Source organism: Oncorhynchus masou, unplaced genomic scaffold, assembly GCF_036934945.1.
Source record: "Oncorhynchus masou masou isolate Uvic2021 unplaced genomic scaffold, UVic_Omas_1.1 unplaced_scaffold_2016, whole genome shotgun sequence".
In the NCBI taxonomy this organism is placed as follows: domain Eukaryota; kingdom Metazoa; phylum Chordata; class Actinopteri; order Salmoniformes; family Salmonidae; genus Oncorhynchus; species Oncorhynchus masou.
In genome coordinates, this window is record NW_027008505.1 from 20,237 (window position 1) to 31,785 (window position 11,549).

The 11,549-nt window shown below is 44.2% G+C and overlaps 2 protein-coding genes across 4 annotated transcripts; one reads left to right on the forward strand and one right to left on the reverse strand.

The window, feature by feature from the left end:
- The first annotated feature begins 1,608 nt into the window (after positions 1-1,608).
- LOC135532771 (nucleolar and spindle-associated protein 1-like) lies at positions 1,609-8,716 on the forward strand. Its single transcript, XM_064960209.1, has 12 exons — positions 1,609-1,787; positions 1,964-2,026; positions 2,828-2,995; positions 3,098-3,275; positions 3,565-3,660; positions 3,839-3,951; positions 5,810-5,860; positions 5,952-6,187; positions 6,403-6,566; positions 6,707-6,826; positions 8,101-8,203; positions 8,402-8,716. The coding sequence occupies exons 1-12, from the start codon at positions 1,710-1,712 to the stop codon at positions 8,487-8,489; spliced, it is 1,458 nt and encodes a 485-aa protein (XP_064816281.1). The 5' UTR covers positions 1,609-1,709; the 3' UTR covers positions 8,490-8,716.
- Positions 8,592-11,523, reverse strand: LOC135532772 (complex I intermediate-associated protein 30, mitochondrial-like). 3 transcript variants are annotated; one of them, XM_064960212.1, is made up of 6 exons: positions 11,313-11,518; positions 10,799-10,886; positions 9,966-10,494; positions 9,560-9,745; positions 9,014-9,088; positions 8,592-8,913 (listed from the first exon to the last, which is right to left on the reverse strand). In XM_064960212.1, the coding sequence occupies exons 3-6, from the start codon at positions 10,464-10,466 to the stop codon at positions 8,773-8,775; spliced, it is 903 nt and encodes a 300-aa protein (XP_064816284.1). In that variant the 5' UTR covers positions 10,467-10,494; positions 10,799-10,886; positions 11,313-11,518; the 3' UTR covers positions 8,592-8,772. The 3 variants fall into 3 exon arrangements, with proteins under 3 accessions (XP_064816284.1, XP_064816282.1, XP_064816283.1); XM_064960210.1 differs by lacking the exon at positions 10,799-10,886 and having other exon boundaries at positions 11,443-11,523; XM_064960211.1 differs by lacking the exon at positions 10,799-10,886 and having other exon boundaries at positions 11,313-11,517.
- Positions 11,524-11,549: the final 26 nt, after the last annotated feature.

An 11,549-nucleotide genomic window follows, 5' to 3' on the forward strand; every position in this document is an offset into this window, starting at 1 on the left:
TTAAAAGCCTGATATGGACAGTGATGGTGTAGAGATGACAGGTTAAAAGCCTGATATGGACAGTGATGGTGTAGAGATGACAGGTTAACAGCCTGATATAGACAGTGATGGTGTAGAGATGACAGGCTAAAAGCCTGATATAGACAGTGATGGTGTAGAGATGACAGGTTAAAAGCCTGATATGGACAGTGATGGTGTAGAGATGACAGGTTAAAAGCCTGATATGGACAGTGATGGTGTAGAGATGACAGGAGCAGGTTAACAGCCTGATATAGACAGTGATGGTGTAGAGATGACAGGTTAACAGCCTGATATAGACAGTGATGGTGTAGAGATGACAGGAGCAGGTTAACAGCCTGATATAGACAGTGATGGTGTAGAGATGACAGGAGCAGGTTAACAGCCTGATATAGACAGTGATGGTGTAGAGATGACAGGTTAATAGCCTGATATGGACAGTGATGGTGTAGAGATGACAGGAGCAGTTGACTAGAGATACTAAGGGCAAGCATTTACTTCAAGTACAGAGGAAAGTCGGGGAGGACGGTGAGGGAGGGTCAGAAGAGAGGAGGCTATTTTTACAAGATTAAGGGTGTGACACAGTCTGTTGAATAAGACCTTATATGTGATAGGAAAGCTTCCAACAGGAAAGTGTGAGTATTACCAAGAAATAGAGACCGTGGAGCACGTATTGATACAATGTGGGCAGTATCAGAGGGAAATAGAGAGCCTGAGATCTGATATGAAGGAGAAGGGGATTAGGGAAATGAGTTTAAATAGTATATTGAATAAAACGTCATATTAGATATCCTCTCAAATATGTTTATATTTTTTAAGAGCAATAGGACTGGCAGGTAGGAATGAGTTTCTCCCTGTCTCTGGCCCACACTCCAGTACAGTAGGTGGTGGTAATGCACCATAACGTTGGATACCAAACAATAACCAATGCCAACCGATAAACCACCAAAGAAGAAGCCAGTTGGCCAACCCTGCTCGAGGGGTCTCGGCCCTACGTTAGTACGAGTTACTCATAGGGGCAGCGTTGCTGGTTCAAACACCTCTCAGACCGGGTTCCCCCTCGTTATAAACCTGACAACGTAAACACACTAGTAATATTCAATTGGATTTCTTGTTGACAAAACATTAAACACCTAACTAGCTAGTTGTAATTGAGCAACTTACTAAGACAAATTGAGTGAGTTGACATGTTGCCTCTTCACATATCGCTCGGGAATCAGCCCACACTGTTCCATCGTCCTCAATGGAAAGTTGCTGGATGCCCGACAAAATGGCTTGGTTCACTGACTCATTCTCCAGGCTTTGGTCATTTGTATCGCAGTATTGAAATGACTCGAAATCATAGATGTTTCTATTATTTTATTTAAAATGTCACGTTATTTCAACTTCTGACCCAAAACATATATTTTATTAAGTGTCTTTTTCGGTTGTTTTATTCCGTTTATTCCGTGTTTTTACTGCCATCTAGTGGAGAACCAAGGTGCTAATAGAAATTAGTTTTGATTGGTTGCGAGGTACTTCCGTGTACATCCGCCAGCCAATCAAACGTCTTATACTCCAGTTTTTTGAACCTGAGCATTTTAACGGTCAGGCGCGACAAAATAAATTGTCTGTGAGTCGGAGCGGATGAGATAAAACGTGTTCAAGCGACAAACTAATTTGTTTTTTTAGGTAAAACAAAAAGAAAAAAAATGGAATTGGATTCCATGAAGTATGCCGAATTACGCAGTCTTGCGAAGGAGATTGGGCTCAAAACCTCAAAACTGAAGGTACAATAAATCGTAAACAGTAACTGTATTGGGTTGTTGGTGGGTTAGCTAACGCGTTAGCTAGCTAACGTTACCCAACTAACAGCTAGTTAACGTACTAGATTATCCATCACGTTGTTTTGCAGTGTATAACCTAGCTAACTTTGTTTTATGTGTGTGTGTGTGTTTTTTTTAAGGCTGATAAGCTTCTGAAGGTGCTCAAGGAGCATTTCCAGCAGCAGGGAGATGTTGCAGTGGAGGTACGTTAAGTTCTGGCTTGAAGCTCCCTCCAACTTCTGTTCAAATTATATATTTTTTCTCTCGTTTTTGTTCTTGTTCTATTTGACTTAAAAGCACAATTTTAATTTGTCACATGCGCCTAATACAACATACTTACCAGCCTTTTAACCAACAATGCAGATGTGTAAAGGTATTTACTAAATAAACTTGGAAGTAAACAAGAAAATACAAAAAATACTAATTTTAAGAGCAACAATAAAATAACAGTAACAAGGCTATATACAAGGGGTACAGGTAGAGAGTCAATGTGTGGGGGCACAGATTAGTCGAGGTTAACATTTTACATGTAGGTAGAGGTAAAGTGACTATGCATATACTTTATACTACTACATTGATTACTGCATAGGGCTCCCGAGTGGCGCAGCGATCTAAGGTTCTGCATCTCAGTGCAAAAGGCGTCACTACTGTCCCTTGTTTGAATCCAGGCTCTATCACATCCGGCCGTGTTTGGGAGTACCATAGGGCAGAGCACAATTGGCCCCGTGTCTTCTGGGTTTGGCCGGGGTAGGCTGTCTTTGTCAATAAGAATTTGTTCTTCACCGACTTGCCTAGTTAAATACAGGTGTAAATTGATACTGATCACTGCATTGTTGGGATAAGAACTTCTTTGCAAAAAAGGCATTTCACTGTAATTTGTGCACTTGACATTTAAAAAAAAACGCAACTTATTACACTTCTATGCGATCTGCAAGGTACACCGATTTCTCCTTAACTTTCTTTCTGTGTGTTTATAACTAGCTCTGTTTGCGTTGTAATTTTAGCAGGGGGATGAGACTGGCATCGCTGCACAGGATGACATCAACTCAACCCAGGAAGTCGTCAATTCATCACAGGTTGATGAGCCTTTCCTAAAACATCAAGCTCAGGAGTTTGTTACCAAACGTCGCGGTAGAGGGCGACCGAAGAAGAGGAAGGAGCCTGAAGTTGAGGTGTGTGTGTGTGTGCCCCGACAGTGGTCTCCATGTGTCTTATGTTAAGAAAGGACATGTTTGCTCTGTTTGAGAAACTGAACTATGGTGTTTTTGATCTAGATCTTTGAGAAGCTGGTTGAACCCAGAATCGGCCAAGGGAGTGTTAAGAGAAGGAAAACGTCTGCCGCTAAGGATTCTGGGGTGGCAGCACCAGTGGAGGAGTCACAGAAAACCAATGTTCAGACACCGCCTGAACCTGGCCACAAAGATGCAGCCCCAGCAGTGACTTTTGAGAAAGGTTAGTCTGGTGGACGTGGAAGTGTTATGTAGAGCTTCAACTCTGGTTTCAGTAACATCATTAGGGTGGCAGGTAGCCTAGCAGTTAAGAGCATTGGGCCAGTAACCGAGAGGTTGGTGGTTTCGAATACCAGAGTCGACTAGGTAATAATAAATAAATAAATAAAAAATCTGTCCTTGAGCCAGGCTCCTGTAAGTCGCTCTGGATAAGAACATCTGCTAAATTACTAAAATGTAAAAAAAAAAAAAAAAAATGTTTATTGATCACATTCTCATATTGCTTTGCATAGGAGAGGGACAGAAGGTGGTGAAGCCAGTGGGAAAGATCCCTCGCCACGAGGGGCTCCTGAAGAGGACGAAGTCGATGCTGAAGCCTACGACACCAAGTTAGTCACCTGAATCATACGTTCTGTAGCTACAGGATCTAAAACATTTTTTTTTTTTAGGTCCTTGCTTGAAACGATGTCTGTCCGGGAATACATTAAGCCTCGAGATAAGTAGTCAAAATTCTGACCTGGGGGAGAGAAGAAAAAATAGATATAATTTACACCCTTTCTATTGTAGACTTCAGAAAGCTCCACGAGGCACATTTCAAGAGGATGGAGTCAATCGATTCGTACGTGGAAAGGAAGACCAAGCAAATTGATTTGTTCAGAAGTTCCGTGAAGGAACTGAAGGTAATGAACTATATCCCTCAACTCTGGACCTCAAAGCCAGTTCCACTGTGTTTAAAAAAAAACCGGGACTAATTTAGACCTGGGACACCAGGTGGGTGCAATTTTAATTATCAGGTAGAACAGAAAACCAGCGGTCTCTGGACCTCGCAGGGTCAGAGTTGAACTACACTGCTCAAAAAAGTAAAGGGAACACTAAAATAACACATCCTAGATCTGAATGAATGAAATATTCTTATTCAATATTTTTTTCTTTACATAGTTGAATGTGCTGACAACAAAATCACACAAATTATCAATGGAAATCAAATTTATCAACCCATGGAGGTCTGGATTTAGGGTCACACTCAAAATTAAAGTGGAAAACCACACTACAGGCTGATGCAACTTTGATGTAATGTCCTTAAAACAAGTCAAAATGAGGCTCAGTAGTGTGTGTGGCCTCCACGTGCCTGTATGACCTCCCTACAATGCCTGGGCGTGCTCCTGATGAGGTGGCGGATGGTCTCCTGAGGGATCTCCTCCCAGACCTGGACTAAAGCATCCGCCAACTCCTGGACAGTCTGTGGTGCAACATGGCGTTGGTGGATGGAGCGAGACATGATGTCCCAGATGTGCTCAATTGGATTCAGGTCTGGGGAACGGGCGGGTCAGTCCATAGCATCAATGCCTTCCTCTTGCAGGAACTGCTGACACACTCCAGCCACTTGAGGTCTAACATTGTCTTGCATTGGGAGGAACCCAGGGCCAACTGCACCAGTATATGGTCTCACAAGGGGTCTGAGGATCTCATCTCGGTACCTAATGGCAGTCAGGCTACCTCTGGGGGGCTGTGCGGCCCCCCAAAGAAATGCCACCCCACGACTGACCCATCGCCAAACCGGTCATGCTGGAGGATGTTGCAGGCAGCAGAACGTTCTCCACGGCGTCTCCAGACTGTCACGTCTGTCACATGTGCTCAGTGTGAACCTGCTTTCATCTGTGAAGAGCACAGGGCGCCAGTGGCGAATTTGCCAATCTTGGTGTTCTCTGGCAAATGCCAAACGTCCTGCACGGTGTTGGGCTGTAAGCACAACCCCCACCTGTGGACGTTGGACCCTCATGGTGTCTGTTTCTGACCGTTTGAGCAGACACATGCACATTTGTGGCCTGCTGGAGGTCATTTTGCAGGGCTCTGGCAGTGCTCCTCCTTGCACAAAGGCGGAGGTAGTGGTCCTGCTGCTGGGTTGTTGCCCTCCTACGGCCTCCTCCACGTCTCCTGATGTACTGGCCTGTCTCCTGGTAGCGCCTCCATGCTCTGGACAATACGCTGACAGACACAGCAAACCTTCTTGCCACAGCGCGTATTGATATGCCATCCTGGATGAGCTGCACTACCCGAGCCACTTGTGTGGGTTGGAGACTCCGTCTCATGCTACCACTAGAGTGAAAGCACCGCCAGCATTCAAAAGTGACCAAAACATCAGCCAGGAAGCATAGGAACTGAGAAGTGGTCTGTGGTCCCCCACCTGCAGAACCACTCCTTTATTGGGGGTGTCTTGCTAATTGCCTATAATTTCCACCTGTTGTCTATTCCATTTGCACAACAGCATGTGAAATTTATTGTCAATCAGTGTTGCTTCCTAAGGGGACAGTTTGATTTCACAGAAGTGTGATTGACTTGGAGTTACATTGTGTTGTTTAAGTGTTCCCTTTATTTTTTTGAGCAGTATAGTTTAGAGGTGTTGTTTGTGTTGTGGTCAAGGTGGGGTTTGATGTTCAATCTCAAATAAGCCCAAGGAACTATTAATTACAAAATAGCATAGCTAATTCATAAATTTATCAAATGGTTAATTATATATTGTCTTTTTATATTCTTTAGGTTCTCTCCGATAAGACTCTTTCTCACCCGACTGAAGGAAAACCCCCAGTGGTAAGCAGTACATTTCTAATATTTTTTAGCTTCTTAATTGGTTCCTATTCAATTGTTGCTTGGTGTGATCAATCGTTGATGTGTTTTCCAGGTGTCGAGCTGTGCCTCCCTGTTCAGCCCAGCATCCCAGAGACCTGCCACAGACCAACGCAGACCGACCCGGGTCTCAGGCATCAAATCAGCCACTGATAAAAGTAGACTCTCAGCCAGTAAGCCGGCTACAGACCAACGCAGACCGACCCGGGTCTCAGGCACCAACTCCCCTCAGAAGGACGCTGCTGTTCCATTCAGACCCACAGTCCTGTCCACTTGCAGGATCAATGTTCGGTGAGTCTTTAAAAAAATGGTCTGATTTAGTTAGTACCAAGTACTTTACAGTGCTACTGAAACTTCCTGGTTAAACCTCTTGTGACGAACTTCACACCGTGCCCTGTGTGACGAGTTGCTGCAAAATAGAGGTGAACTCACTAGCTTTTGTTCAAGGTGACCGTTTTCTGGAATGAAATGTTATAGATTAAGTCCAACTGTTGGTTTGTGTAAAGGTTCTCTCAGGCGACTCAGGATAACGAGCACAAGAGGTCTATGGTCAAGACACCAGCGCGCCCGTCAACCCGCGTGGATCTCGTCACTCCTGGAAAAGAGACTAAAGTTGTCGGGAAACGTGAAGTCAACAAGCTCTCTGTTCCCTCTAGCACCAAGATGCCAGGTAACGTCCTCTCTAAATCTAGAACACGTTCAATGTAATTTCTATGTGGTCTTTACTTTGCATTATCTATGCATTACAACTGAATTGATTCCTTCCTGTTTTCTTTGGCATTTTTCCTTCTTTTTTTTTATATATATAAGGAACAGCATTTGTGTTTAATGCAAACACCAGTGTTCTTTCTCACACTCCTGGAACCAACAAGGCCAACTTTGATCTGAAGGCCAGTCTCTCTAAGCCTCTCACCTACAAGCCTCACAAGGGTAAGTCGATAACGCCCAGGTTTATCGTGGCTAGTCGCGATAACGCCCAGGTTTATCGTGGCTAGTCGCTATAACGCCCAGGTTTATCGTGGCTAGTCGCGATAACGCCCAGGTTTATCGTGGCTAGTCGCGATAACGCCCAGGTTTATCGTGGCTAGTCGCGATAACGCCCAGGTTTATCGTGGCTAGTCGCGATACCGCCCAGGTTTATCGTGGCTAGTCGCGATAACGCCCAGGTTTATCGTGGCTAGTCGCGATAACGCCCAGGTTTATCGTGGCTAGTCGCGATAACGCCCAGGTTTATCGTGGCTAGTCGCGATAACGCCCAGGTTTATCGTGGCTAGTCGATATATAACGCCCAGGTTTATCGTGGCTAGTCGATATATAACGCCCAGGTTTATCGTGGCTAGTCGATATATAACGCCCAGGTTTATCGTGGCTAGTCTCGATATATAACGCCCAGGTTTATCGTGGCTAGTCTCGATATATAACGCCCAGGTTTATCGTGGCTAGTCGCGATAACGCCCAGGTTTATCGTGGCTAGTCGATATATAACGCCCAGGTTTATCGTGGCTAGTCGATATATAACGCCCAGGTTTATCGTGGCTGAGTCGATATATAACGCCCAGGTTTATCGTGGCTAGTCTCGATATATAACGCCCAGGTTTATCGTGGCTAGTCTCGATATATAACGCCCAGGTTTATCGTGGCTAGTCTCGATATATAACGCCCAGGTTTATCGTGGCTAGTCTCGATATATAACGCCCAGGTTTATCGTGGCTAGTCTCGATATATAACGCCCAGGTTTATCGTGGCTAGTCTCGATATATAACGCCCAGGTTTATCGTGGCTAGTCTCGATATATAACGCCCAGGTTTATCGTGGCTAGTCTCGATATAACGCCCAGGTTTATCGTGGCTAGTCTCGATATATAACGCCCAGGTTTATCGTGGCTAGTCTCGATATATAACGCCCAGGTTTATCGTGGCTAGTCTCGATATATAACGCCCAGGTTTATCGTGGCTAGTCTCGATATATAACGCCCAGGTTTATCGTGGCTAGTCTCGATATATAACGCCCAGGTTTATCGTGGCTAGTCTCGATATATAACGCCCAGGTTTATCGTGGCTAGTCTCGATATATAACGCCCAGGTTTATCGTGGCTAGTCGAGATATATAACGCCCAGGTTTATCGTGGCTAGTCGAGATATATAACGCCCAGGTTTATCGTGGCTAGTCGAGATATATAACGCCCAGGTTTATCGTGTCTGTAGGGAAGCTGAAGCCTTACGGAGAGACCAAGGAGAACACAGCTGACCAGTCTCAGATTGTTCTTTCACACCAGAAGAACTACAAACAGCACCCGGTTCAGACCAGGTGAGTGTTGGGGACTGACAAGTTAAAAGTGGCGGGGGAATTTGAGTAATTGAATTCTCAGCTTTTGTCAATCGTTCATTGATTACTCAATGAAAAAAAAAAAAAAAAAAAAAGTCCAAGGGAACTAACTGAGTGTCTGTCCTGAAACTCGCTCTTTCCGAATGGCTGTATTGATTTCCATATTTAATTTTATTCAAGGGAGGAAAGGAGGACAAAGCAGACTGAAGACAGGAAACAGAAGAAGGAGACCATGCTTGGAGCCAGACGAGGCCTCGTCATGACCTAATTATTGTCACATCCCCCCCCCCTGTAAAGATTAGACCCTGTTTTTACTACATCTGTTATGATTGTTCAGTTTTACTCTGTCGTTCCTCAAACAACTTCACTATTACAATGTTATGTACTTTATTGTTCACGTTAACATGTTAAATATTTTGGTCATCTGTAATTCATGTTTTACAGTGTGTATATGTTGTACTTTTTCCAGAATTGTAAATACATGTAGTAAATTTGGCATTTCCTGAAGCAGATTTTTTTGGGGAGGGGGACTTGGTGGGTGATGCTTGTCCTCAGACTTCAGGGTTCCTCTTGTATACTTCGTATGCAAACTTCTCTGTGTGTGCACGGTCGTTACACACGGCAACAAAATCAATCTCCAGTTGAAATGGACCGTCTGCCTTATCACCCAGCGTTAATCCTATGGTGTTAACCTAGGAGCACAAAACGGACATTAAGAGTTACAAAAATCTAGCAAGTGAATCATCATTTTACCCTTGTCTGAGTACTATGTAGTAGTATAACTTTTCTTACTTTGTCCAACCAGAGAGGATGCTGATCATCTTGTACCCTCCCGCGACTAGAGAGGAAGAATTTTGAGAATGGAATCTGTAAAGGTGCAATCAAATGTTAGCACCCAAATACTTCTGGACCAACTAAGATCACACGGCGATAGCCTCGGTCATGTCCTATAGTAGTCACAACTAAGATCACACGGCGATAGCCTCGGTCATGTCCTATAGTAGTCACAACTAAGATCACTCGGTGATAGCCTCGGTCATGTCCTATAGCAGTCACAACTAAGATCACTCAGTCATGTCCTATAGTAGTCACAACTAAGCTCACAAGGCGATAGCCTCGGTCATGTCCTATAGTAGTCACAACTAAGCTCACAAGGCGATAGCCTCGGTCATGTGCAGTGTGAGATGCAAACAATTGAAGACAGTTTCCTTAAACGAAAATCCAAAATGGAAATGGGCTGTAATTAAACGAAACATGCCTCTAATATGTAGACTGTGGAATAATGACGTCTCTATGTCATGGCATTTGCAACTGAAAGTGTCCCTGGCTAAGCTGTACCTTGACATCTTGCCAGTAAGGTCCTCCCCGTGTGTACAGGAAGTAACTGTACATGTCGTCCTTCTGGTGTGAGAAGTAGGTCTCCGCACCGACGTTAATCATCCATGGTCGCCCGTCACCACGGATACGCAGGTGCAGGGTGTTGAAGCTGGACCAATCGTGATGCTTCTTACTGTCGAACGAACCCTAGAGAAAACATGTTTTTTTGGGGGGGGGGTTAACATCTTCCCAAGGATGAGTCATGGAACTGACTGAAGGACGTGCTCAATGTTTGGCAGCTGTTTAATCTTACTGGGGAGGAAAGACTAGCCTGAGTACCGGTGTTTGTATAATCATGCCAACTCATTGGCAAGAGGGCAGTAACGGACTGGCACCTGGGCTAAGTTAAGACAACATCAGTACTAACCATGGGCGGTTTGGAACGTAGAGTGCAGTATCCACTATATCGTGTCTCTCCGTCTCTGGGGGGAGCAGAACAGAGGGTCCCATACATCAGACATGTAGCGTTGTTCCTGCCTAGCTTCAGATAGGCCTCACTCCTCCCGCCGATCTCTTGGTCTGAAGACACTGTCCAGTGCTCCAGGCTCTCTGGCCCTCTGAACTCCCAGATCACCCTGGTCTGTTCCAGGATATGTTCAATCAGTGTCTTTCCCTCTGGCCCTGTCCAGCGGCCCAGAAACTCGTTCTTCAGCAGAGTAAAATGCTTCCGTATCCCCTCCACACCTTTATTGAAGTCAAACTTCTTCCATATGGGGGTGTTGTCCTGTGTCTGGCCTGGCCGTCTGTACTCTCCTCCAGAAACAGCCCTCCATCCCACAGACAGGTGTGGGGTCAAGAGTCTCTGTTTGTAGCAGGATCCAAGAAATCTCACTGCTGGTGTGAAATGTGTAGCTCTTGACACTGCCATAAAAAGTAATCCTGGTTTCTTGCCTTTACTGTTGGGGGGACAAAGGTGGTCGTTAAGGATTGACTGTCAAGAGGAGCAAGTACGATGTCACAGCCAGGGCATTATCATGTTCATTGCCATAGGTATCCCTTGATCATCTCACTCAGTTCCATTACACAAAAGTCATTGACGATGACGAATTCATCTTCTGTAAAAAAAAAAAAAAAGGTATGCTTTCTTGTGCCGCGACGCTCAGTCTGAACATTAAAACACTGATTTCTTGCGGTACTGTTTTGGAAGCATAAGGACCTTATATTTCATATCGGCAAGAAATAAATTAAATTGATACACACCGTTTATAGGGTTAGGATTCCCACACGGCCATATCTCCAAGTTACAGCGCTTGTTTACGGAAAACAGACGGAAGACAGAGTGGACAACCTGTGCTTGGTACGCCACAAACGTGTTACTATAAAAAAAGGTACTGTCTGCTGCAACTGTGTTAAACCGGTTAAAATTAAATGTGTATTTTGCGTTTGAGAAATTATTTTGATGTGATATTAAAGTATAGGGATTTGTTTCAACACATGTAGATGATTACTGGGCTGTTTTGGTTTACAGAGTCAATTCGCCCTTTATACAAAACATGTAACATTGGACTAAGGAGTAACGTTTGGCTCCTTTAGTGAAATACTGGACTAAGCCATTAGCTATATGACCACATCAACAGTCTGTAACAGGACATCCAGGTTCTGGTTAATAGTCATATGAAGACAAGCTAAGTGAATAACAGAATGTACAATATCAATCAACTCATTTTGATAGCAGGAAATGCAATGTTTTTTTTCTGTCGTTAACGTTACTTACCCGGTGACTGACAACTGAACTTGTTACCGGTTGGATCGGTCTCACGAATTTATTTACAAACAGACCTTAAGTAAACAGCATTGTGTTCTTCACTTTGTAGCGTAGAATAAAAATCAGTATAATCTCTTACCGATTTTTATAATGTGTAATCATGAGGTTTTTTTTTAATACGGAAGTGTACCAATCCAAGGTTGTAGTCCGTCCAGATAAAAGTCCTACCTGAAATCACTGCCGGTG

Coding starts and splice junctions, on each gene's coding strand:
- LOC135532771 (XM_064960209.1), top strand. CDS start 1,710: ATGGAATTGGATTCCATGAAGTATGCCGAATTACGCAGTCTTGCGAAG. Junction 1,788..1,963: donor TCAAAACCTCAAAACTGAAG/GTACAATAAATC, acceptor GTTTTTTTTAAG/GCTGATAAGCTTCTGAAGGT. Junction 3,276..3,564: donor AGCAGTGACTTTTGAGAAAG/GTTAGTCTGGTG, acceptor TGCTTTGCATAG/GAGAGGGACAGAAGGTGGTG.
- LOC135532772 (XM_064960210.1), bottom strand. CDS start 11,465: ATGATTACACATTATAAAAATCG. Junction 10,495..11,442: donor ATTACACATTATAAAAATCG/GTAAGAGATTAT, acceptor TCCCCCCAACAG/TAAAGGCAAGAAACCAGGAT. Junction 8,914..9,013: donor ATCCTCTCTGGTTGGACAAA/GTAAGAAAAGTT, acceptor TTGTGCTCCTAG/GTTAACACCATAGGATTAAC.